This window comes from Triticum urartu, chromosome 4A (assembly GCF_056163025.1).
Source record: "Triticum urartu cultivar PI428250 chromosome 4A, HENAU_Tu73, whole genome shotgun sequence".
In the NCBI taxonomy this organism is placed as follows: Eukaryota; Viridiplantae; Streptophyta; class Magnoliopsida; order Poales; family Poaceae; genus Triticum; species Triticum urartu.
This window is the reverse complement of record NC_141876.1, coordinates 270,382,565-270,409,099: the sequence shown is the minus strand read 5'-3', so window position 1 is coordinate 270,409,099 and position 26,535 is coordinate 270,382,565. Positions and strand designations below refer to the sequence as shown.

The following is a 26,535-nucleotide window of genomic DNA, read 5'->3' as shown; positions in this document are numbered from 1 at the left end:
ACCAGTGGCGAACAGAGGCCACGGCAAGAAGTGTGCGGACAGTAGTCATATGGGCCACGGGAGCAAAAGTCTCATCGTAATCACGACCATGCCCCTGCTGAAAGCCACGAGCCACAAGACGAGCTTTATAACGCTCAAGAGAACCATCAGAACAAGCCTTAATCTTATAGACCCACTTACAAGTGATGGGACGAACACGGGGAGGAAGAGAAACCAGGTCCCACGTGCCATTGCGCTCAAGGGCAGCAATCTCCTCTGCCATCGCAAACTGCCATTCAGGATGAGCAATAGCATCTCGATAAGTCAGCTCAAGAACGGTGAAAAGACCATAGTGAGAAGGAGAATAACGGTCAGAGGGCAGATAAGGCCGAGAACAAAGACCATAAGTCGGGTGAGAGGAGGAAGACGACACATCAGAAGTAGAGGGCAGATCTGTAGACTTATCCACAACACGTGAACGGCAAGTATAATGAAAAGGAAATGAGGGAAGAGGTGGAATTACTGAAGGTGGAGACGGGGAATGTATCGGTGATGAAGATGGAGAAGGGGAATGTATCAGCGGTGAAGGTGGAGAAGGGGAAGGTATCGGTGATGAAGGTGGAGAAGGGGAAGGTATCGACGATGAAGGCAGAGAGTCATGCGATGAGGGAGAAGAAAACGTAGGAGAGGACAGGGTCGGATCTGCAACAGCAGGACGAGGAGTAGGAATACTGGGCACAAAGGGTGGTGTATCTGAAAATGTAAGAAAAGAGATGTCCTCCGTAGAAAAAGCCGAGCATGGACGTGGGTAGAAGAGACGAGATTCATCAAAGGTCACATCCCGGGAAATACGCATCCGGCGACCGACAGGATCCCAACACTGATAGCCCTTATGCTCATCACTGTATCCAAGAAAGACACACTCAACAGACTGAGCGGTCAATTTGATGCATTCACGAGGGGCAAGCAAAACATAGCAAACGCAAACAAACGAACGGAGCGCCGAATAATCAGGAGAACGACCAAAAAGATGCTCGAGAGGAATGCCACCCTGTAGAGCAGCAGAAGGTTGAATGTTGATGAGATAGGTGGAAGTGGTAACAGCCTCAGCCCAGAAGTGAGGCGGAAGAGAGGCAGCAATCATCATTGCACGCTCCGTCTCAAGAAGGTGACGATGCTTGCGCTCAGCCACACCATTCTGAGCATGAGCACCAGGGCAAGAGAACTGAGTAAGAGTACCCTGCTCAACAAAAAATCCTCGCAGTGCATGGAAGATATACTCACCAGCTGAATCTGCGCAAAAAACATGAGTAGGAGTGGAAAACTGGGTATGAATCATGGCGGCAAATTTTTTGTATATAGGTAAGACCTCACTACGAGAAGACATGAAATAGATCCAAGTGTACCGAGAAAAATCATCTATAAAGATAATATAGTAGCGATGACCCCCTTTCGAAGCGAAGGGAGCCGGACCCCAAACATCAGAGTGAATGAGATCAAAAGGACGCTCGGACACCGACTCACTGTGAGGGTAGGGTAGCTGAATCTGCTTACCAAGCCGACAACCCAGACAATCCAACGAAGCGTTACCAGAGGCAGACCCCAGAACACCGCGATGAACCAAAGATGAGAGACGGGAACCACATAAATGACCAAGACGATGATGCCACTGCTGAAAAGAGCTGGTAGATGCAGCTATAGGGGGTGCGAGACTGGCGGCGGTGGCAGCGGAGGGAAGACAAAGCCAGTCAAGCTCCCAGAGACCATCAGAGCGTCGAGGGCCAGCACCAAGCAGAGCGCCCGTGCGACGATCCTGAATAGAACATGAATCAAAGTCGAGAATGATCCTACAACTAGAGTCAACAATCTGACCACCAGATATGAGCTGCATGGTAAGTCGAGGAACATGAGCGACGGAGGGAACATGAAATGAAGAAGTGCTAAGAGTGCCTCGACTAGCTAGAGGGGGGGGAGTGCCATTAGTTGTAAGAACACGAACATGAGACTCCACAGGTTGAACAGAGGTCAAAGTGGAAAAATCATAAGTCATATGAAAAGATGCTCGAGTATCAAGAATCCATGGGGATGTACCTGAATGAGTGGAAGGTGGTTTCTCAGTGTCAGAAGAGTTAGCCACAGAACCTATAGAAACCGTCGGTGAAGAATCCCAAGCATCAAGCATGCATTTTAGCTGTGCAATCTCATGCACAGACAGGGACACGGCCGAAGAGGTCGAGGTAGAAACACCTGCCGATGATGAGCAGTCGCCTCCGACCGTGGAAGCTGCGTGCAGAGTCGACCGGGAGTAGCGAGTCAACGTAGAGCCGCATGAGAAAGCCACTGAGGGTGTCCACGTAGAGCGGTCATCGCCAAACGCGGAAGCCGCGAGAGGAGTCGACGTAGAGCGACAATCACCAGGTGCAGAAGTCGTGGGAAGAGTCGACGTAGAGCGGCCACTGCCGTGCACGGAAGCTGCAAGAGGAGTCGACGTATAGCGACCAGCACAGCCTGTTGAAAACTCTGAAGGGGACAACATCACAGACGGACATGCACCAAGCACCGAGCGATGGTGCATGTGCGAGACTGGATTAATATAGGGAACACCTTCGAAAGTCTGTGGATGGCGATGAAGACGCAGGCCCGACCGAAACATCATGCCAGTTTCGTTTTCTTCCATTTTTTTGTGACAACAACGGAAAGATCAGGCAATAGCCGAAGAATCAAGCCTCAGGCCAACAGCCGAGTCCCAAAGGCAGCACCCCAGGCCAAAAACGAAGCAGACCAACTATGGCGACTCGATTCAATCCACCAGACGAACAGCCAAGGCGAAGCAGTTGACCTCCGATAGCTGCTGCCTCTGCTTGATCTGGAGAGCTCTCGATCTGGAGCGGATGGATGCCCGGACACGAAACAGCAGCAGCTATGAACGCATGTGCGACCACTCGCGGACAGCAGCGGAAGGCAGCAGCGGCGCGGGCGAGGCCGATGGCCGACGGCACCGCGGAAGGCAGCAGGGGTGCGGACGAGGCCGGCGGCAGGCAACCGTGGAGGAAGACAAACGGCCGGCAGCGACCTTGGAGGAATACAAGCGGCCAACGGCTCGATCGATCGGGACACAGTCTGATAGGATCCAACATAGCGATGGATCAGCTAATTGGACGTCAAGCACGTGTAGCTGGAGATGGACGTATGCAAAAGCAAAATCACGGCCGGCAGGAAAGAGAGCAAAGGCGGCGCAGGAGATTGGATTGGGAGTAGCACGAGTTGCCACGTGCAAAAAAAATACCTAAAGCTCTAATACCATGTTACGAAAGCAACTTAATATTATTAGGAGGCCAAAGGCAACATATATACAAGTACATGAGGATGCCAAAAGGCTAGAATGCAAAAGACCAAAAGTCATCACTAATATAACTCTAACAGGGGGTACCCAGATCTATCTGCCCGTGGCCCATGGCGTGGTTCCCTCGACGTCCTGGTACGGCCCAGCTACAAGACCCCCCAGGGCAAGACCCTCATGAGGGGGCCCCGGCCTCGCGAGGCGGACGACGCCAAGACCTTCCGAGGGGCAGCTCTACGAATCTGCCTCCCGAGGAACGGAGATTTCTATGCAGGTATCCAGCCTCACGAGGCTCTCCATGATGTAAGCCATGACGACCAAGGCCAGGCAGGCATCAGCGGACGCAAAGGACAGTTTCCTCTTTGGTGCTAAGGTGGCAAGAACGTACGCGGGTTCCCAAAGAATCTCCCAAAGGTTTTCATTCCGGTGCAACAAGACCAAGACCACGAGCTTGGCAGGACGGATGTCATCACCGAGCCCACCTCTGCGTCACGACCAGAAGCCACCTTTCGTCAGGATTAGATGTACCTCTTGTCCCCTTTCAAATTGGCCGTTGTGATCCCTTCCCGCCTAAGATATGAGGGAAGAGGACCAAGGCCACTATAAATATAGGCTAGTCTCCACTGTAGACAAGGACGGCTTCGAGATCGGATCTATTCCATCCTCACTACCTGAGCCCTCGCAAGGCTGCTCATCCACTGTATTAGTTCATCCTCAGCCTCCTCCAGAGGCCAATCCACCACAACGCAGGAGTAGGGTTTTACACCGCAAGGTGGCCCGAACCTGGGTAAACTGTTGTGTTCATCTTCTTCCCCGCTCGCAGAACTCGAGCAGACTAGGCTGTGGGGTGATGAGCTCGAGGCTTGGACCGGTTGAGATCTTCGCACACGCCCCTGAGTTCGAACCTTCTTAGGTCTGCGAAGCCCTGAATCCGACAGTGCCTCCCCTTCAGGCCGCGGGCGCGGGCAAACGACTGCCACCCTCGGGTCAGGTACATGTAGCTCGAGGGGGTGACCTCCACCTCCGCCCACGAGGACCTATTGCAGCAACCTCAGGCTGCAGCCACAGCCCGACGGCGCCGGTAGCTCCTCCGCAAAGGAACGCATGAGTTGGATCCAAGTGCGGGGCGGACTCTCCATCCACACTACGAACTCACGGGCCATGTCGGCCGAATGAGCCCGCGGTCGAGGTGGCCAGGCGGCCACCGCATGCCCCCCCCCCTCGGCCACGACCGCCACGACTTCCACGGCCACTTCCGCGAGTGGAGTTCTTCCCACGGCTGACGGAGCCGGCGCGGACCCCTAGTGGAGCGCGCCCGCACCCCTGAGGAGCCGCCACGGGCGTTGCGGCGAACTTGCGGGGGCGGCGGCAGCTCCGGCTCTTCCGGTGGTGCCTTGCCTTTCTCGGCGGCGATGAACATTCTCACGGGCGCCATGGCTGCTGCGACAAGGGTTGGAGGCGAACGGACAAGAAGACAGAGATGGGTTGGGGGCTCTGGCCCTTCGTCCTCTTATGGGCGATCAGAGAAGGCCAATCGGCGTCCCTTCACATTCAGGGCAATGATGGCCCCACCGCGTGTGCCAGGCTTTTTGTCAGCCTGGGCAGTTGCCGAGGCGACGTGGGAAAGTGGAGGCGGTTGCGTCCCGTTGTGCGCCACGCGTCAAGCCTGGCCCGCAGACAATTAGGGCTTGCATCGCTTCGTCCTCCCCTCGATGTCTTCGCCTTGAAGCCAAGTCGAGTGCACTGTGGGTCGGGGGCTATTGTCGGGGTTCTAGGAACGGGGGTACCCTGACCCGTCTGCCTACGGCCCAGCGCGTGGCTCCACCAACGGCCCGGCGTGGCCCAACGCTGGGACTTCACGAGCAAGACCCTCGCGAGGGCCCCCGCCTCGCGAGCCGAACGACATTAAGGACTCCCGAGGAGCGGCCTCCCGCTCTAGGCTTGCACCCACCTCGCGAGACGCGCGATGATGTGAGCCATGACGACCAAGACCAGGACGACGCCAGCGGGCGCAAGAGAGGACAGTTTCCTCTTTGGTGTTAAGGAGGCAAGGACGTACGCGGGTTCTCAAGGAATTCCCCAAAGATTTACATTCCAGTGCTACAAGACCCAGATTGCTGGCTCGGCAGGACGAAAGTCATCACAGAGCCCACCACTATGTCACGACTAGAAACTTTGCAAGCGAAGACCACCTTTAGTCAGGATAGGGTGTACCCCTGTCCCCCTTTAAAATTGGCCACTGTGGTATCCCTTCCCGCCTAAGCTATGAGGGAAGAGGACCAATGCCACTATAAATATAGGTTAGTCTCCACCGTAGAGGGGCCGGACCGAGTCGAACCCTGAGCCTCTAATATTTTACCCTTATCACAAGGCAGTTCATACTCACCCTCCTCGCGAGGGAATCCACCACAAGGCAGGAGTAGAGTTTTACACCGCAAAGTAGCCCGAACATGGGAAAACCACCATGTCTGATTCCTTCCCTTCTCTCTCGAGCCCGGCGAAGCATAGTTGTGAGACCGCGAGCGGCAAGCAGAGGTGTAGCAAAGTTCTTCGTGCGCACCACAGAGTTCGAACCTTTCTTTGGGTCCGGGGAGCCCCGATTTCCGACAGTCATGAGCAATACAAGTTTGTTGCCCAAAAGGTTCATGTCGTATTCAAAAGGCGAAGGCTTATTGCTAATTTTATCACTCAATATCCGTCATGAGCAATTCAAATTAGTTGCCCATAAGTTCCATTCCATATTCAAAGAGCGAAATTTTGATTGATTATCTTACGTTACATGCAATTGTCGCCCTAATGTTGTGTCATGATCTATAATTATATCTTGGTTTACAACAACCAATGCTAGATTTGCTGACAGACTATTTTATACTGCCGACAGGTGACAGCTAATAGTTTTGTACAAACGGAGAAGCACTTAATTATGCGTTTGTAAAGAGTACAATGTTGTATTATATGTGAAAGTGTATAAGCAGGAACTAATTCAACATATTTCAGTCCCAATATAATCACAAATATGAAACAAGTATATTTGTAAGACAGTACAAGTTGTTAAGATCATAGGAGAACTTACATTGTAATCTCCTTGATAGTCCTGGATAGTTTGATCTTTCACTTCAATGACTCTGTTAACTATTTGTTTTACAAAATACCGATCATGAGAAACTGTAATTACAGTGCCCGTGTATTCTGATATTGCCTCCTGTCATGTATGCAGAAGCATCTATTAGAACTGCATGCACCAGGAATACCAACGGAAATTCAAGGAACTGATAATAATAAAACAAAATGATAAAGTTCTGTAAAGGGTGAAACTGCATCAAACCTCAAGCATTTCCTTTGATGGAATATCGAGGTGATTTGTCGGTTCATCCAAGATTAGTAAAGTAGACGGAGTCACCATGAACTTGCAAAAGGAAAGCCTCGCCTAACCAAAAAATTATATGAAGAAATGAGTAGATGTACACAAATCAGGAACACTGATGTATCCTGTATCTGTATGACGATCAAACTAAAATGAAAATGCACATTACCTTCTCTCCACCACTTAGAAACCGAACCTTTCTATTCAGCATGTCATCCCTAAAGTTACAACGACCAAGGAGACCTTTGATATCATCAATTTTCCAATCCTCTGCAGCTTCAGCTACAGTGTCCAGTACAGTCTTCTCTAAATCAAGAGCTTCTGCCTGGTAAAAGAATCTATCCCATAAATCTCAGTGGAGTGAAAACATTGGTGATTATTCCCATATAATTAGGACTAATGGGATTTTGGAGTTTATTCGGTAGCATTGAGAACAAGTGCCTAGCTAGAGTTTAACTGAATAAACTTAGCAACTTAGCAACCATACGATCATCCCAAAGAAAAATAATACTCCCTCCGTTCACTTTTGTAACACCCTTTAGGCCTCCTTTGGTTTGGAGGAATTTTGTAGAAATTTCATAGGGTAGGATTTTTATAGGAAAAATTCCTATAGAGCCCTTTGGTTCGTAGGAATGGAATCCTATTCCTATGGAGGAATTCTTCCTATCCTCCACATTTCATAGGAAAATAAACATTAGCCTAGACTCAATGGAAAAAATCCTATGATGTGAAACAAAGGACATCTCCTTTCCTATTCCTACTCATAGGATTTGATATGCATGTCATCTCATTTCTTAGACATTTAAGACAGCACCTAAAACAGTTCGATTTCAGCTGTCTTAAACGACTTACAAAAGTGAACAGAGGGAGTACAAGATACTACAAAATCATAATAAAGTACTCCCTCCGTAAAGAAATATAAGAGCGCTTAGATCACTATGTTAGTGAAGACCACTATATTAGTGATCTAAACGCTCTTATATTTCTTTACAGAGGGAGTAGAAAATATCTATCTGGAAATTGTGGTCTACCTGATTCTGCTCGAAGTAGTTAGGCAGGACATTATGCTCCCCAAGAATGACTTCACCTTCTTGTGGCTTCTCCGTTCCCAAAGCAAGTTTCAGTAATGTGCTCTTACCACATCCATTGGGGCCAATAATGGCTATCTTTTCGCCTCTCTCAACTATTAGATTAGCATTGTTGAACAATATCTGGACACAATATTGGAACAATAAGAATATATTACAATTTGTTACAGGTACACAACAACACACGTTGTTAACCGAAAGAGAAAAAGCTCAAAAGAGTTTGGTATAGAGATATAGAACAATGCTGACCTTATCCCCAAACCCAAACTTGAGATTATTTATTGCTAACACAGTTCTACCGCTTCTCCCACGTTCAGGAAACCTGATCTTTAACTGCTTCCTTTGGAAAGGTTTCTCAATCAACCCTTCTTTCTCAAGCTTTTCCAATTTCTAGTGTTTCAAAAAGGACGAAATTAGCAATCACAAGAAAAGGAAGCAAATGAAGATTACACAAACTGTGGATGAAAATACGACAACGAACTGCATTGGTTTGACGCAAGCAGTAACCATGCAATTCTGGTAGTTACCTTTTGCTCACTTGAAGCACGCCCCGAGCTAGCTCCAGCCCCAAGCCGACTTATCAGTTCCCTTGTATGTTCAATCTCCTTCTGCTGCTTCTCCCATGCAGCACGTTGAGTTTCCACCCAAATCGCCTTTGCTAGAACATATTCAGAATAGTTACCCTTGTACATCTTCGACACCCCAAATTCAGTCTCCACTATCTTTGTACAACACTGATCAAGGAAAGCCCTGTCATGAGATATGATGACCATTGGTACATCCTGGATCTTAAGGTAGCTCTCCAGCCACTCAATGGTATCCAAATCGACATGATTTGTGGGCTCGTCAAGTAGAAGCAAATCAGGATCCTACACATAAAGAATATTACCATATTAATACACACGAAATGGAACTTCACACGTGGTAAGGTAACTGAAATTGACCGCCAATTTCACTGCAATGACATTCAATTTTCTCTCAGTTAGTAGTTCACACGAAAAGCATAATTTATCTACCATTGTCGCGTCCCTTCCTGCATGTAAAGCTCGTTTTTTTATCTATACCTGAAGAAGTATCTTGCCAAGCGACATCCTCATCTTCCAGCCTCCGCTGAAGGATGCGACAAGGCGGTCAGCGTCCTCCGGCACAAACCCGAGCTCGGGCATGAGCTTCTGAATCTTGACATCCACCATGCCCAGGTCGACGTCCTGCGATTGCCGCTGCAGCAGGTCGAGCTCGTCGAGGAGCCTCCCCATGAGGTCCATGTCCTCGGTTGCTCGCTCAAGCGCCGCCTGCACCTGGTCGAGGCGGGTCTTGACGCCCATCTCCTCCTGGAAGGCGCTGAGAAACTCCTCCCTGACGGTCCGGGAGGCGCAGACTTCGAACTCCTGGCTGAGGAAGGCGATCTTCATGTTCTCCTTGGCCTTGACGACGTTGCCGCCGTCGGGCTCTTCGAGACCGGCGATGATGCGGAGTTGCGTGGTCTTGCCGGCGCCGTTGACGCCAACGAGCCCCACCTTCTCCCCACGCTGCACTTCCCAGGATACGTCCTTCAGGACTGTCACTCCCTTGTAAGACTTGGAGATGTTCTCCAGCCGCACCCCGGACGGGATGCTCGACGCGCCGCTGTTCGGCCGCTTCGTCCTGGAACCGGCGCCGGGCGCGGCGGTGGTGGATTCATCGGAGAGGAGGGCGGAAAGGTCCTGGTTTGCGTCCCCCTCGGATGTGGTGGCGGCGGAGGAGGACGAGGGGGAGGAGGTGCTGAGGCGGCAGTAGATTGAGAAGGGCTGGCGGTAGCGTCGGGACGGGAGGGATGGGCAGGGAAGAAAGGGGGCGTGCGGGTGGAGGGAGGAGCGGAGGAACTTGGCGGAGAGGACGTCCATGGTGGCCATGGAGTCCTTTGGTAGTCTTCTCTGCCCTCCCTCTGGTTTTGAGTGGAGGGTGAGAGGCCACACGAACCCCAGAGAGGTAGTGTATGGGTGAGGGAAGAGAGGAGGAAGTGTATTTTTCTTAGCAATTTCTGAGAGAGGTAGTGTATGGGTGAGGGAAGAGAGGAGAAAGTGTATTTTTCTTAGCAATTTGAGAAAATTAGTCAATGTGTACGTGTAATGCACGTTAATTTAAAAGTATATTAAGTGCATGCAGATATTAAGTAGAATATATTATTTGCGTGTTATTATGTGATTAGCATTATTTTTGGCATGAAATTAATTGCACGCTAAATGTGTTGGACGCTCGACATTGAAGCAGTCTAGATCGTTGGATTGACATGATTTGATGGCTGAGATTAATTGGATTTATTTATTTGGGTCTTTTTATATTGGTATAGATATAGATGTCATAGCTTTTCCTAGGTCTTTCCTTCTATAGCACACCTTTCTTTTTATTAGGGGTTGGGCCGCCACCTTGTGGCGCCTCCTCAGAGGATCCGGCTTGCCTGCTCTCTCCTCATGCTCCCATCCGTGCTCCCACTTCATCCTACGGCTGTCTTTTTCTCTTTTTCCTTTATAATCTAATCATCTCCCCCCCTGACTTTAAGGGAATGGGGTCGGGCCTTATTTTGTTCCAATCAAATCAAGCCACGTATGCGGGAGCACGGATGGGCACACGGGAAGGGAGCAGACAAGTCTCGTCCCTCCTGAGAGGGGACGAAATCACTGTTCTGACCTTGTCAGAGTTTATTCTCACAAACTGAACCCGATGTGAAAGTATTTCACGTTTTGATCCTTTTAGAAACGCCAGGGACCGCGGCGTTTCCACGCAACACAGAAACGCCGAGCAAGCTAGCGTTCCTGACCTGGCCCACTGCCAGGCCGAGGACGTGTTGCATGCTGACGTGGCGTGGTGGAAACGTCGAGCAAGCTAGCGTTTCTAGAAACACCACTGTCCTTGGCGTTTCTGGTGCAGATATTTTAGGTGGTCGTGGGGCTTTCACCCACCACTCACCTTTCACTCTCTTCTCCCCATTGGCCTATCCCGAGATCTTGCCATTTTCCCCCTTTGTGTCCCTCACTTAGCCCCTCTCAAATCCTTGCAAATCGATTGGGTTGGTCCGTGGATCCGGTGTCATTTCCGTTCGTTGAGGTAACCTCCTTCATCTCACAAATTTTTATTGGTTGGATTTGTCCATTTGGATTGATCTGTTCTTATTGTTCCTAACCCTAGTATTGAACATTTATCTATAATGTGATGTTTTGAGTATTGTTGTTCCAATAGTGTTGCATTGTGATGTTGTTGAGCATACCTTATTGTGGGTTATGGCTAATGTTAAGATTTAGGGTTAGAGTTATGGCTAATGTTAAGATTTAGGGTTAGGGTTAGGGGTTTTGTTAGCAATGTGGTATATTTAGCATTGTACATTTCTTATACTTATGTTACCATTTTTTTAGATGGACAAGATTGTGAATATTCATTGTGTTGACAAAGAGGCATTCATGAATGTGGATATTGTTGACAAGTATGAGGAAGTGTTGATATTTTTTGAGACTCCTAGTTATGAAGAGGTTGTGGAAGAAACACGGATAAGATTAAAGTGGGTGGATGCAAGTGACCAAGTTGAATTAGTAGGAGGATATGATGTTGGGTCGGCACACAAGTGTAGAATGAAGACAATGCCTATCAAGTCTAATTTGCATTGGGTTGCATATAAGGAGGTTGTTGCATCCTCGGCAGTCAAGTCACTCGAAGTCTTTACAAGTAAGGTGGTCAAGGCTCCTCTCTTTCATGTTGACTTAAATCAAACCTTAGTAGATGATGTGAGCCCGATTAGTAGTGTGCCACCTATTGTTGAGCATAAAGTTGAAGTGGAAGCCAATGAGTATCCCCAATATGAGTTCGGAGGTAGTGCACCGTTGAAATATGATGGCGATGACTCCGACGAAGAGTATGAGAGGCACCACAACATTGTTGGTGACGTAGAGGCTGAAGTAAGGCATCAGGACATGGATCCTGACATTATCTATCAGCGTGCTTGTGTGGATGACTCGGATGATGAAGGCTCGGTGAATGAGTTGGACGAGGATGGCTTGACTGAGAAAGAAGCAAAGTGGTACACAAAAATTACCGGTAGGGATCACAAAGTTCCCTTGTTTTGTGATGTTAGCCTTGCAGATAAGGCTATAGTCGACAGTGGCATGAGCAAGACAATTGAGGCTAGACAGTTCCTAAGTAGTACACCCGACGCGATTTCATGTCGTACGTGAGGAAAGGTTTGATGTTCGAGCACATGCTAGAATTCAGGATGTGGTTGTGTGAGTATGCTGCCAAACACCACAGGCCTTTCATAGTTGTTCACTCGGACTGCAACAAGCGATACACCGTGAAATGTGAGGTAGAAAGATGCAAATGGAAAGTCAATGGAAGACTCACGAAAGATGGTTGGTGGAAGATAACTAGTTGCAAAGCCACTCACCAATACACACCGCCAGCCGTAGAAGCACGGAAGACACACCGTTAACTAACCTCGGAATTCATTGGTTATAAATACCAGAAACATATAGCCGAGGATCCAACCATTAAAGTGAAGTTGTTGATGAGTTGGATTGAAGATAAGTTCGGATATAAGGTCAAGTACGGGAAGACATGGAAGGCCAAGCAAGTCGCTCTCAGAATGTTGTACGGTGGATGAGAAGGGGCTTACAACATGCTACCCAGGTTGCTGGGAGCGATGTCGTATAGAAACCCAGGAATGTACCACTATGTCCAAGATATTGAAGGAGTGTCCTGTCATGCCTTTTGGACGTTTGGCCCATGCATTGCAGCTTTTGAGCATTATCGACCGATTCTGTCTATAGATGGGACATTCTTGACAGGGAAATACAAGGGCACACTCATGATAGCAATGTCACATGATGCTAACGATCAGGTGTTGCCTGTGGCATTTGCTTTGGTCTACGTGGAGAACCAAGACAACTGGGAATGGTTCATGAGACTTGTTAGGAGCACGATCATTCCTCCGAATAGGGAGGTATGCATCATATCCGATCGGCACCGAGGCATATTGAAGGCTGTGGATATTCATATTCCAGATACGTTCGACCTACCTTGGCGTTCCTTTAAGACAGAGGCTGCCTGGAACCTCTCCAAGAAACATTGCGCTGTACCCCAGAAACGCCAAAGTCCATGGCGTTTCCACCCTACAATGAAACGCTCTACGTGGCTTGGTGTTTCTTTAAGACAGAGGCTGGCTGGGACACGTACATGAAACGTTGCCGCTCACACCTGAAACGCCAACCACTCGCGGCGTTTCCGAGCCACATATAAACGCCAATGTCCTTGGCGTTTCTGCCCTGTTATGCAAATCACAGCAAACCCTGCTGCCCATATCCATTCCATCACAGGTAGCAAAGGTACAACAACAATTTTCACAATATAATGCCAGGTACAGCAACAGTATAGCAATGAGACATATTTTCGACAACGAACTTAACATGATCCAGCTTACATAATAATTACCAAGTCTTGCTAACATAGAACTAAGAAGTCCATCAGACATAAAACATAACAAGTTCATCAGATATAGAACTAACAAATTTGCTCCATCTGAAACACTAACTACATTTCTAGTTCACCACATATAGAACTAACAAGTTCGCATTAGTCATCACTTCACTTCTTGCCTCTTTTTGCAGCCATCTTCCCCCTGTTGACGCAGCCCTCTAGAGTGTTCTGCCATCCAGGACGTCGGATGGTTCTTGAGCTAACTCGGCGTGCTTCTTCAGAAGGCTGAGAAGGTTGAGTTGGCGGTGGAGCATCTTCCATCTGCGAAGCCCCAAGCTCCACATAGTCCGGATCCGCATCATAGTCTGTCTCCTCTTCATCTTCCTGTTCATCAATCCGTGCTCGGCTCGAAGAAGCACCTGCTCGGCTGGAAGATGGACGAGCGAAAGAAGCACGTGCTTGGCTCGAAGATGGACGAGCGGAAGACAGCACATCCATTCTATGTTGAGCATGTGCACGCACATTCGTGGATGAACCGCCATGGCAAGAAAGTAAAGCGGCTAGTGTTCGGCAATGATTCACAACCTTCTGCAGAGGCAAAGACATTGACATGTAAATATGCAAAAATAGTTCACATGACACATGTTCATATTAAGAGGGCCTCTAACCTGTAGAGTACTCCTAACGAGAACGTCTGTTTCTCTACCAGGTGCGCGGCCAAGCACCACATTACTATCATTGATACATCTCCATAGCTCCATGCCCTGAATAAAACTTAAGTGACACACCACTCATGAAGAAATGACACATGTTCAAAAAAGAGACAAAAAGACATACCACTCGGTCATGCAGAGGGCCATAATCTAGGTGCGCTCCAATGGTCTCCCTAATAGAGTTGTTGAATGCACCATCAGCAGCCTCACTTGGCATTACTTCCAAACATCGGCACGAGTCCAAGCACCCTTAAGGATAACTCTGTACTCTTTGCGAAGCCACTCCAAATGCCTTAAATATGCCCCCTCGTCGTTGTCAGGTGTGTGATCATCTTCAACTCGGGCATTCCTCTGAGCATTCCACATGTCTACCCACATAAGATGGTGATCCTCCCAATTAATGACATTCTTGTTGTGTTGCCGGCTCGTCCTACAAAGCATGAGAAGTATCGGCATCATTTTCATTTTTACGTGGTTACACATTGATCAACATATGGTACAAGAAACTCTCACCTATGTAGCACCACACTTGTCTCAACATACTCCGGCGGTGTGCGTTGTTGTACTCCAAATTGCTTCGAAACACGATGTGGAAGATGCCACTCCACCGGAAAAAAGCATATCATGGGGCAACGCACACACCAAAGATGTTGGTCACGAAGGCACATATTGCTCAAAGGGAACTGCCTAAGTACCATGTACGGCCTCCAATTAACCTACATCACAACATGTCACTAGCTCATGCACAACAAAAAAAATATGTAATGATGGCAAGGGATTTGATAATTACCTGGTTGTAAGTAAGCATGTCAAGCTCGCTTATGTATGCCTTGTACCGCCCCATGGCGGCGATACTCGACACTTGGACATTAGCCCACGTGTATGCGATAGTGGGATATCGCTCCTCATCCCCGTCAAAAGGCCACTCCCAAGGTTCTTCCGGAGCAATGGTGAAGTTACGGCCCACAGGGATACGCTCCCACATCCAAATCTGTAGGGCCCAAACAAAACCACCAAGACAAGATTTCGGCTTACTCCTCATACATGCTCCGTCCAACTGCACATTTGTACACACATTAAACAATCACATGCAAAAATCTCTTTCATATAATGAGAATGCATCAAATTATCATTACCTGACGGTACAAGAAGGCTAGTGCCGCCGACCCCCAACTCCACTTAACATCCCAGTTATGAAGAGGGTCCAAGAACATCCACGAGGTTGTGTCTCCCGTGCCGTCAGGAAACACCACTTGGGTCAAAAGATTCCATAAGTAAGCCCTGGCGTACCTCTCCACAATAGCCGGACTGGCATTCTCTGGGCACTCGTAAAAATGTTCTTGTAGCCACGAGAAGAAAACACCAGATGGCCTAGGACCCTTCTTTGTTTCATGAATCCACGGGGGAGGTTCAATACCAACCAAACCTGCAACCTTTTGTCGCCACCCCTCAGACCTCACCTTCCTGGTAAGAGCCTTGCCCTCGATCGGAAGACCGGAGATCATCGCAATATCCTCCAAAGTGACGGTCACCTCACCAAGAGCAAGGTGAAAAGAGTGCGTCTCCGGCCTCCAACGGTCCGTAAGGGCGGTAATGGCCGTCGAGTTCAGCCATGGTGGTGTGCCTTTAAAGTTGAGCACAAACTGGAGAAGATCCATTCTTCTAAAATAAGGCTCGTAGCGACGGTCATACCTCAAGGACTCACGTGGGTTGTGGCCTCTCAAACGAAGTACTGGAGGAACCTACAAATAACACATGCACAATTTATATACTTCTCTAAACTACTCACAATATGAGAATCAACAATGTAGATACATAATTACCTCCCCTCTTTCCACTAGCACATCACGATGCTTCTCCTCGTAATAATCATCAAGGCCGGGATATTTATCCGGCTCAAACATCCTACAAAATAAGGTCAATGGATTTGTTATGATATATGCTTAAAATTATGACCGCATCATATACAAAATCGTGTGAGAACTACTACAAATTATCCCAAAGATACAAATCACGAACGACATTGCCAACACCAATTCTTTTCAACCTATTTTATCCTAAAGAATCTATCACAACTAATTATTAACAAACAATAGGTTCAACCTAATCCAAAAAATGGTCTCTCTCTAAATCCAATACTAAACAAGTTAACTAAGAATACTTCAACACAAGGAGCATATGTCTTCTTTCTAAACATAATGTACCCAAAATATTCATCAAACAAATCACTAATAACTCATCTTAGGGTTCCACCATGTTTGAAAAAATGCATCTACAATAGCCAATCTTGACTGAAAATAAATGGAGGATTGGGAAGAGAATACCTCAAGCAACTCGGGGATGCTCCGATCTACTCGTTTTAATATCAAAATAGCAGATCTGGGGGAGATTTGGTGAAGAAGAGGGAGGGGGCGGCCGCCAGTTCGTCTTGGAAGAACTGCCCGACCGGGGCTGGGACTGCGAGTGGGCTAGGTTAGGCCCCCGCGGCCCGCGCGCGTTACTTAATCTAGTTCAGAAACGCCAAGGACCTTGGCGTTTCACGCGTGCCACGTCGGCGAAAACAGCGGGTTCAGACTGACTGTGGGCCAGGGCAGAAACGCTAGCTGCCTCGGCATTTCCGTGTTGACAGGGAACGCTAGCTTGCTCGGTGTTTCTATGTTGGGTGGAAACGCCGCGGGCTCTGGCATTTTTAAAAGGGTCAAATCATGAAATACTTTCACGTCGAGTTCAGTTTGTGACTATAAACATTGACAAGGTCAGAACAGTGATTTCACCCCCTGAGAGGAAGCTAGGCAGTGCCAGGTTGGCAGTCGCCCATTCTAATTTCTTCTTTCTATCTTTGGTAACACGTGGACATGGCATTTAAGTAAGAAGTTGCACTATAAATTTCAAAATAGCTAAATAAATGACATTCAAATACAAGGAGATTAGGGCATCTAAAACACAAAACACTAGAAGGCATGATATAGAATCACACAGAGGGAGAAAGGCCACACATACTCATGAAGTAATGAATTCAACATTCAGTTGTGACATGAAGTGCTACACTAAAACAATAAAAGCACAACGACTAAAAATAAAGGGGCTTCAAACGGAATGCTCAAATTGTAATATCACCAAGAAATGCCACTCAGTTCCATGGAGATCCTTGGCTGCCAATTCTTGACATGCCCTGTGAAGCAACGAGAGGAAGACACTCTTCAGCATGTCTCCTAAGAATAGAGACGGGGATACATGCAGTAAGAAGTGCACGAGAATAGAGACGGCGAGCTTGTCGCCAAGTTTAGTCGCCAAGCTTAGTCACCAAATGTGTATTATCCATTATCCATTTTAAGAGACAACAAAGCCAATAGTCAAATTCCTATGGGCAGAAATCAAGCCATAAGAATTTAAGACAAGCATATATAAGCACTAAAGTATATGGGACATTCTTCAAAATTTTAGTCAACCTTTCATACAAACCCAAGCAAATCTAATAAAGCTCTTCAATTGGAGATGGTGAAAAAATGATGGAAGAGGAGGTGTCGTTGCTTACCTCGCTGTTGGTGCCATGGATCTGGAGCTCGAGTAAGAAGGGGCCGCTGAGGCATGACCATCGATCCAACGCCAGTGGCGTGCTCGCAGCCCCTTCATGCTTGCTAAATGAAGTGTATTCTGAGAAAACTTTTCCCGAACCCCCTTCCCCCCCCCCCCCCGCGTCGTCTCTGTGAGGTGACTCGGGCAGGCGTCCCACCGACCACCGCCGCAAAACCCCCCTCGCCGGTCGCCACACCTCGCCGCCGCCAGCAAACGATGTCGGGCAAAGCCAGGCGACGACTGGCGGCGGCGGGATCCGTTCCTCGTGCGCGTGCTCGTCCCGCTCGCTGCTGCCCCCACCCACCTTCGTCTGCATCAGTCCCCCACTAATATGTCTCCAACGTATCTATAAGTTTTGATTGTTCCATGCTATTATATTATCCATCTAGGACGTTTTATATGTATTTATATGCTATTTTATATGTTTTTTGGGACTAACCTATTAACCTAGAGCCCAGTGCCAGTTTCTGTTTTTTCCTTGTTTTTTGAGTATTGCACAAAAGGAAAACCAAACGGAGTCCAATTGACCTGAAATTTCACGGAGATTGTTTTTGGACCAGAAGAAGCCCACAGAGTACCGGAGATGGACCAGAGGAGTCTCGAGGCCACCACGAGGGTGGGGGCACACCCTGGGTGTGCCCCCCACCTCGTGGCCACCTCGGGGACCCCCCTGACTTGTTCCCGACTCCAACACCTCTTATATATACCCAAACTACCAGAAAGAAACCTAGATCGGGAGTTCGACCGCTGCAAGCCTATGTAGTCACCGAAAACCAATCTAGACCTGTTCCGGCACCCTGCCGGAGGGGGAACCCCTCTCCGGTGGCCATCTTCATCATCCCGGCGCTCTCCATGACGAGGAGGGAGTAGTTCACCCTCGGGGCTGAGGGTATGTACCAGTAGCTGTGTGTTTGATCTCTCTCTCGTGTTCTTGATTCGGCACGATCTTGATGTATCGTGAGCTTTGCTATTATAGTTGGATCTTATGATGTTTCTCCCCCTCTACTCTCTTGTGATGAATTGAGTTTTCCCTTTGAAGTTATATTTTTGGATTGAGTCTTTAAGGATTTGAGAACACTTGATGTATGTCTTGCATGTGCTTATTTGTGGTGACAATGGGATATTCACGTGATCCACTTGATGTATGTTTTGGTGATCAACTTGTGAGTTCCGTGACCTCGTGAACTTATGCATAGGGGTTTGCACACGTTTTCGTCTTGACTCTCCGGTAGAAACTTTGGGGCGCTCTTTGAAGTTCTTTGTGTTGGTTGAATAGATGAATCTGAGATTGTGTGATGCATATCGTATAATCATACCCACTGATACTTGAGGTGACATTGAAGTATCTAGGTGACATTAGGGTTTTGGTTGATTTGTGTCTTAAGGTGTTATTCTAGTACGAACTCTAGGATAGATTGAACGGAAAAAATAGCTTCGTGTTATTTTACTACGGACTCTTGAATAGATCGATCAGAAAGGATAACTTTGAGGTGGTTTCGTACCCTACAATAATCTCTTCGTTTATTCTCGGCTAATAGTGACTTAGGAGTGACTCTTTGTCGCATGTTGAGGGATAGTTATATGATCCGATTATGTTATTATTGTCGAGAGAACTTGCACTAGTGAAAGTATGAACCCTAGGCCTTGTTTCAACGCATTGCAACACCATTTTCACTCACCTTTATCATTAGTTACCTTGCTGTTTTTATATTTTCAGATTACAAAAACCTATATCTACCATCCATATTGCACTTGTATCACCATCTCTTTGCCGAACTAGTGCACCTATACAATTTACAATTGTATTGGGTGTGTTGGGGACATAAGAGACTCTTTGTTATTTGGTTGTAGGGTTGTTTGAGAGAGACCATCTTTATCCTACGCCTCTCACGGATTGATAAACCTTAGGTCATCCACTTGAGGGAAATTTGCTACTGTCCTACAAATCTCTGCACTTGGAGGCCCAACAACGTCTACATGAAGAAGGTTGTGTAGTAGACATCAAGCTCTTTTCCAGCGCCGTTGCCGAGGAGGTTAGCACTTGAAGGTGAAAGGATTGATATAGTTGACTAGAGGGGGGTGAATAGGCAACTAACAATTTTTAACTTTTCTTTACCAAATTAAACTGTGCATCAAATTAGGTTGTCTAGACAAGTAACTATGTGAGCAACCTATATGATGCAACAACAACAAGCACACAAGCAAGCAAGGGAAATAACACAAATAAGCTTGCACAAGTAAAGGTACGAGATAACCAAGAGTGGAGCCGTGGAGACGAGGATGTGTTACCGAAGTTCCTTCCTTTTGAGGGGAAGTACGTCTCTGTTGGAGCGGTGTGGAGGCACAATGCTCCCCAAGAAGCCACTAGGGCCACCGTATTCTCCTCACGCCCTCACACAATGCGAGATGTCGTGATTCCACTATTGGTTCCCTTGGAGGCGGCGACCGGACCTTTACAAACAAGGTTGGGGCAATCTCCACAACTTAATCGGAGGCTCCCAACAACACCACGAAGCTTCACCACAATGGAATATGGCTCCGCAGTGACCTCAACCGTGTAGGGTGCTCAAACACCCAAGAGTAACAAGATCCGCAAGGGATTAGTGGGGGGAATCGAATTTCTCTTGGTGGAAGTGTAGATCGAGGCCTTCTCAACCAATCCCTAGAAAATCAACAAGTTTGATTGGCTAGGAAGAGAGATCGGACGAAAATGGAGCTTGGAGCAACAATGGAGCTTAGGGTTGGAAGAGGTAGTCAACTCGGAGAAGAAGATACCCCTTATATAGTGGAGAGACAAATATAACCGTTATCCACTTAACCAGCCCACGACATGCGGTACTACCGCGCCAGCCAAGCGGTATTACCGCAAGGGCTCACGGTACTACCGTGGCCACGGCAGGAGCTAGCCCAGGCTTGTAGCAACGACGCTGAAGCGGTACTGCCGCTCGCGCGGTACTACCGCACCCCCTTCTTGCAGTACTACCGCAAGGCATGGTTGAACCAGCCTGGGAAGGCCGTGGACAAAAAGAAACGTCCGTGGCCCATCGCGCTGATTTACAAATAGTGCAAAAATCCGACACGGTACTACCGCTGAAGGCAAGCGGTACTACCGCGCAGGGAGCGGATGTAAAAAATTACATCCGTCCCTACTTCCGCTCATGACACTGTGCCGGACCAGGACTCACAGTACTACGGCTCCCAAGGAGCGGTACTACCGTGGCCTCCTGCGGTACTACTGCAAAGGCTTGCGGTACTACCGCAGGGGCCTGCGGTACTACCGCTCCTAGGAGCAGTACTACCACAAGCCCCAGAACAACAACACTAGGAATTCTTCTTTTTGCACAAACTCGAAGAAATGGAGGATGCTCCAAAGTGCTAAGGGAAAGGCGATGCAAAGAGGAGTAAACGTGTACATGACGATTCCACCCAAACCTTTCCAAAGCGAACCCCCTCTTAATAGCTTTCCTACGACTAAAATCCACCGAAAAAGGAACGTAGAAAAACGCCATCTTCAATAATCTTCGAGGGGCTCCTAACCGTGCCTAGTCATGAAATATCTGAAATACTCGAGACACACGATTAGTCTGCAAATGCATTGTCATTAATCACCAAAACACCTTAGGGATAAATATGCCCTTAGAATCTCCCCCTTTTTGGTGGATTGATGACAATACGGGATTTGCACAAGGGAGAAAGAATAGAACATGAGCAAACCATAAATCTCTAAAATATAGACGGGCTCCCCCTAGATGTGTGCTATTTAGATGAGTGCTCTGGACTGCACGGCACACATACTAGGATCAACACCCCCCCTATATTTTATAGACATGGCATATCTTACAATAATAATGCTAACACTAAGCACGATAGTAAATAAGAGCATAAACTAAGTAGCACAATATATCATAAGCTCAGTAAGGTGCGATAGATAGAGTGCATATGTCTTACACCATATGATAGATAAGTCTCACACGCTCAAATAGACTCAAACCAAACCAGAGCAAACAAGGTTCAACAAACCAAACACAAGCGAAGCAAACACGATACGACACGGCAAATCTCCACACTCTCTCCCCCTTTGGCATTGAGACGACAAAAAGGTAGAGAGGACACCTACAACACAAGTGGTGGCTCAAGCGTAGTAGTCGCTCGCACGGTCTTCATCGGATTCGGCGGCGGGGATGGGCTCCTCCTCAGAATCAATCCACTTGTAGCCTTGTTTGGCCATCCATTCGGACTCTGGAGTGATGTGCTCCTCGGAGCCGCCAGAAACATCCTCTCCAAAAACCTTCATGATCTTCTTGTCGCGGCGGCGACTCTCCTTGGAGGCCACGTGAGTCTGATACTGCCCCTTGGCCTGCATGCAGAACAAGGCCTTCATCTTGGCCTTCAGCTTCTTCGCCCATGAGGGCTCAGTGGAGGGAGGTGCACATCCCGCAGAGTTGTCCTCAATTGCACTCTCCTCCTCAATCTCCTCCTCATCAGCAGCCCTCTTAGCAGCCTCAGCCTCAGCCTCAGCAGGAGTAGTAGTGTTAGCCCACTGGGGCTTGATGCGGAGTCTGATGGAGTCATGACGGATCCAGTCAGGGGCCAAAAACTCCTCAGTGGGATAGATCTTCTCCCAAGTCTTCGATATCAGGAGGAACAGATATGGGCCGTAGATGGGTACCTTGCGGGTGAATACCGCGAACCGAAGCTCGCACCACATGATATGTGAGACATCAAGTGGTTGAGTCTGAGGCACGCGTGCCTCCTCACAAATGAGCAACATGTCCACAAGAAAGGCATGCACCTTGTCCTTGTCCCCAATGCGAGGAAAGAGGGAGTGGCGGAAGATCCGGTGCATGATGTCAAGAAACGAGTTGAGCACCCATGTCGACTTGCCACTGGCCAGCTTCTTCTCAACATAGAATGGCATAAGCTTGTCCTTGCTTGCTGACTCGGCGTTGGCATGAGGGCGAACACCAACAGGCGTGTGGAGCCCCTCATCAGGCACTCTGAGCAACTCCATGAACTCCTTCCAAGTAGCAGTCAACTGACGTCCATTGGTCATCCAGGTAATCCTCCGATCCTCCCCAGAATGGAAGTGGACCGAAGCAAAGAACTGGGACACCTGCTCGGGGTCATAGTCCAGGTGGAAAGAGATCACATCCTCAATGGCAAACTGCTCCACGAGATCCAAGGCCTCACCAAAGTAGTCACGATGCTTCTCATCCCTCGTGTGTTGCATGTCGATCCAGTGCACATCCACATACAGGTTCTGCTTGGCCTTGATCACATTCAAGTAAATGAGATTCTGCTGCTTGGTCCAGAACAGTTCATTCCCTCTGAAGTTTGCACGAGGATTCGCATAAGGGTTGATCTTCCTTAGAGAGACAAACTCAGCAAGAGGTATCTCATCCATGTCCTTTGATGGTTCCTTGACCTTGCTAGCAGTGGTCTTGACATTGCGCTTGGGGGCATTGGAGCCCTCTGGAACATCCTCTTGGTTGCGTAGACATTTGGAACCCGTGTCACGGCTTGGATTGGAACGACGAGCAGGGACACCAGAGCCACCACCTAAGACACACACAAAACACAAACACGCACGAGAAGCGAGACGGGTCAAAACAAAGACCACAACAAAACACAAGAAACCAGTAGAAAGTGCATATGGTAATTGCCATGAAAAAGATTTAACAACATCGGTAGTACTGCCTGTTCGCGCGGTACTAAACTTTTAGTGCCGCTCCTAGTCGCGGTAGTACCGCGCTGTGGCACGGTAGTACCGGGGCTCGAAGCGGTAGTAGAATTTTAGTACCGCGGCCCGTGCGGTAGTACCGCGCCGGAGGAGCGATAGTACCGCACGAGCAGTAGTACCGCACCTGTTATGCGGTAGTACTGCACGGCATCAGATCCGAACAAATGAATCTAAGAACAACAGTGACAACAAGGCGGTACTACGGTTGATCAAATCTACCACGGGACAACATATCAAGTACACTTTCTATGCATCACTACTCTCCTACATCCTACTCTCTAACATCCCAAATTTTCAAGTTGGAATGTTATACAATAGATCATCATTGCATATCATATTTTATTGCATTTTGGTTGATCCTAGAAATTTCACGCAACTCAAGGACCCTCGGAGAGAGTTGGGGATTTCGTTATTTTCATATTTGAGTTTTCTCAAATTTTGAAAATAGGATCATTTGATTTTATTTATTTTATCTTCACTTATTTTCTATTATAAAAATATGAGAGAGGGAATAAAATGACTTTCCCAAAATAAAGAAATATTGAGGATTTAATAATAAAATCAAATAAGATTTTGTTTTAGTTTTATTCGCTATTTTAATTGAATTTAGGAAAAATGCGTGTTTTCAAAATTGCATTTAGGCCCAAAATAAATGTTCATCCTGTGCGGCTTGATTTTCGAAGCCGGGGAAAATTTATTTCGGGATTTTTGGAGTCCGTTTAGTATTCCTTTTGTTTTTTTTCTGAGCGTGATTATTTTAAAAAAACACGAACCGACCTACGGGCCGTATCCAGCCAGGACTCCCTGGCCGGGGCTTTATATAGCGCGCCCCTGGGGCCCGAGCAGCCCAAGCCGCCGCCCCAACCCTAACCCTAGGCCGCGCCGCCCGCTGCAGCCGCCCGCCGCCGGAGCTCACTGCCGATGAGGTCGAACCGCCGCCGCCCGCCGGTTTTTTTGGAAAAACCGTTGGTTTTCACCGGGTTTTTTTTTTGGTTTTTTAGATTCGTTTTCTTTTATAGATCAGTTTTTTTCTTCGATTTAGTTAATTAGCGAGAGTTTGCTCGTTCGTTCGTTTTAATGAACGTGTTCATCATTTAGATCTAGATAACGAACGTTCGTTCGTTAATCTGTTCGTCGTTTTTCTTTTTCTCGGATTAAATCCACGATTTTTCTGATCGCGATTTCTGATCTGATTTTCGTTTTAGTATAACTTTTCGCTCGTTTATCGGAATCAAGCGATTCAAGTGCCTGGAGTTTCGTCTCGAAACCCTCTTTCTGTTTAACCAACTCAAACAAGTTTTTGCCTTTGTAAAATTTGATCTGGATCCAGAATAGTAAATGAAGCTTGCTTCTTTTGCCGTTTGTCTCTCGTTGCTTCGTTCGATTTGATTCTTTTTGCCAACCGGAGTTTTTAAGTTGAACTTTCTGGTTAGATCTCTTATTTGAGTTTTACCTGTGCACTAGTTGAGTACTTATTGTATGCTTGTTGGTTTGCGATAGAGTACCCGGAGTGCGCCGCTTGCTACTTCGAAACGCTAGGTTTTGCGTATCATCAGCAAGGCAAGTAACACTTTGATCATACTTCCTATTACCCAGGTTTTATTGCATTAGATCAATCCTCACACATTGCATGATTAAGATCTAATTAAATTGTGGGTTTGGGAAGTAGATGAGGTAGTACCAATTACCTGTTATTATCAAACCTTGGGAATTACTTCTACGTTTGCTTATTATGCCATGCTATGCTAGTAGACGTGGATTGGGTGAGTGTATCCATGACAGTGTAAGATTGTTAAATTAATGGTTTGTCTAAGGTGGCAACTTAAATACACATCTGGGTGGATTGAGGCACCTGGGTATTCCAGCGACTGCCTGTTTTTCTTTTGGACCGCCACCCAGGCTCAAAGGGATCATGAGATTATTGATACTAGAAACTTCCGTGTGCAGCCACAAGCTACTATGGGCTCTAGCATAGTTAAGTTGTGCGAACTCTTACAGTGGTAGACTAGCAGATGTAGGGGAAAGTAGGTGTAACGGTCTACCCGATGATAAGGTGCTAGCGCTTCTGAAAGACTATGTCTCGGTCATCCGTTTCTCGAACACCATGTAGTGCGAGAATCCCAACGGAGGAGATCGAGTCTTGTGGGGAAAAGTGTGCAAACCTCTGCAGAGTGTATAAACTAATCATGGTTAGCCGTGTCCCCGGTTATGGACATTTTGAGTATCTAGTACTTGGATTATCATGTGAATCTCATCATGTTACTCTAATTAATTTGTTGGGTTTTAATGATGATGTTTAATTGGGATTGAGAGGGTGTCTACACTCTCAATGTTTAACAACCACCATGTTAGTTAAATAAAATGTATTCCTTTGCAGTAGGGAAAAATTGGCTTTATGCAAAACTGTAACCATAGAGCTTTCCCCCAGCCAAATATGCATATAGTACAGCCTTATTCTTTCATTGCTCTCTATGTGTTACATTGCCAGCATATTCCATGTGCTGACTCGTTTCGGGCTGCGACGTTCATGTTGCAGACTTTTCAGATGACGAGTAAGGTGCCTTTAGGTCGTGGTTCTATACTCAGTGATGTCGTTGGAGTTGATGGACTCACTTATCTTCCAAGCCTTCCGCTGTTATCGTATTTAGATGGCCTTAAGCCATATTTATTGTAATAAGCTCTCTTTTGAGACACTCGATGTAATAAGTGTGTGATTGCTACTCTGTTATAAATCCGTCAAGTACTGTGTGGTGTCAGCATTACTGATCCAGGGATGACACCGGAGCACAGAGACTGGACCGTTTGAGGTCTGGTCGCTACAAGATGGTATCAGAGCACACGCCGAATGTAGGACATGACCACTAAGCTAAAGCCCTAGATCACTACTCACTCTCGTCATTCTGACTCCTCATCTTTTCTACTCTTTTAGGATGGCGGATGCAAGGAACAAGTTCACACAACCGGATGAAGATACACCCTTTGGACGTCACTTGAAGGAAGTCACTAGATATCTGAACATAGGAGTACCAAGCTTCACCGGAACCTACAACGCCACATTACCTGAAGAAGAGCGCTAGATGATTTAAATTCAAGTTCCAGGAAGGACGTTCATGCCAGTCACTAAGCCCATAGAGTTTTCCTTTGATGCACCAACCTGGAGTCTAGGAAAGAGCATGGCAGCTCACATCGCCATGGGACGTATTAGAGAAGTTTACCGCAATGATCTCAAGGATACTATCTGCCAGATTTGTGGGCACCGAGATGAGCACTGGGAGATGATCAGCACCAGGAAGGAT

At 47.4% G+C, this 26,535-nt stretch overlaps 2 protein-coding genes across 17 annotated transcripts in view; both read right to left on the bottom strand.

Moving 5' to 3' along the window:
- Window positions 1-9,755, bottom strand: part of LOC125551831 (ABC transporter F family member 5) — a 43,232-nt gene extending 33,477 nt beyond the window's left edge. Inside the window, exons 1-7 of one of the 2 annotated variants that reach the window (XM_087518261.1) lie at window positions 8,836-9,755; window positions 8,299-8,640; window positions 8,021-8,161; window positions 7,715-7,894; window positions 6,853-7,008; window positions 6,645-6,746; window positions 6,393-6,521 (exon numbers count right to left, since the gene is read on the bottom strand). In XM_087518261.1, the coding sequence (XP_087374387.1) occupies window positions 6,393-6,521; window positions 6,645-6,746; window positions 6,853-7,008; window positions 7,715-7,894; window positions 8,021-8,161; window positions 8,299-8,640; window positions 8,836-9,663 (1,878 nt within the window). In that variant the 5' untranslated portion in view covers window positions 9,664-9,755. The remainder of the gene's footprint in view (window positions 1-6,392; window positions 6,522-6,644; window positions 6,747-6,852; window positions 7,009-7,714; window positions 7,895-8,020; window positions 8,162-8,298; window positions 8,641-8,835) is intronic. The other variant, XM_087518262.1, reaches the window with a different exon arrangement.
- Window positions 9,756-13,163: 3,408 nt separating this feature from the next.
- LOC125514048 (serine/threonine-protein phosphatase 7 long form homolog) overlaps window positions 13,164-26,535 on the bottom strand; it is a 48,610-nt gene continuing 35,238 nt past the window's right edge. For 11 of the 15 annotated variants that reach the window (XM_087518244.1, XM_087518247.1, XM_087518246.1 and 8 more), the window contains 9 exons: window positions 17,459-23,058; window positions 17,041-17,095; window positions 15,747-15,828; window positions 15,060-15,665; window positions 14,714-14,980; window positions 14,437-14,639; window positions 14,048-14,353; window positions 13,879-13,974; window positions 13,164-13,798 (listed from right to left, as the gene is read on the bottom strand). In XM_087518244.1, the coding sequence (XP_087374370.1) occupies window positions 14,140-14,353; window positions 14,437-14,639; window positions 14,714-14,980; window positions 15,060-15,665; window positions 15,747-15,828; window positions 17,041-17,095; window positions 17,459-17,519 (1,488 nt within the window). In that variant the 5' untranslated portion in view covers window positions 17,520-23,058 and the 3' untranslated portion in view covers window positions 13,164-13,798; window positions 13,879-13,974; window positions 14,048-14,139. The remainder of the gene's footprint in view (window positions 13,799-13,878; window positions 13,975-14,047; window positions 14,354-14,436; window positions 14,640-14,713; window positions 14,981-15,059; window positions 15,666-15,746; window positions 15,829-17,040; window positions 17,096-17,458; window positions 23,059-26,535) is intronic. The other 4 variants (XM_087518257.1, XM_087518258.1, XM_087518260.1 and 1 more) reach the window with 2 other exon arrangements.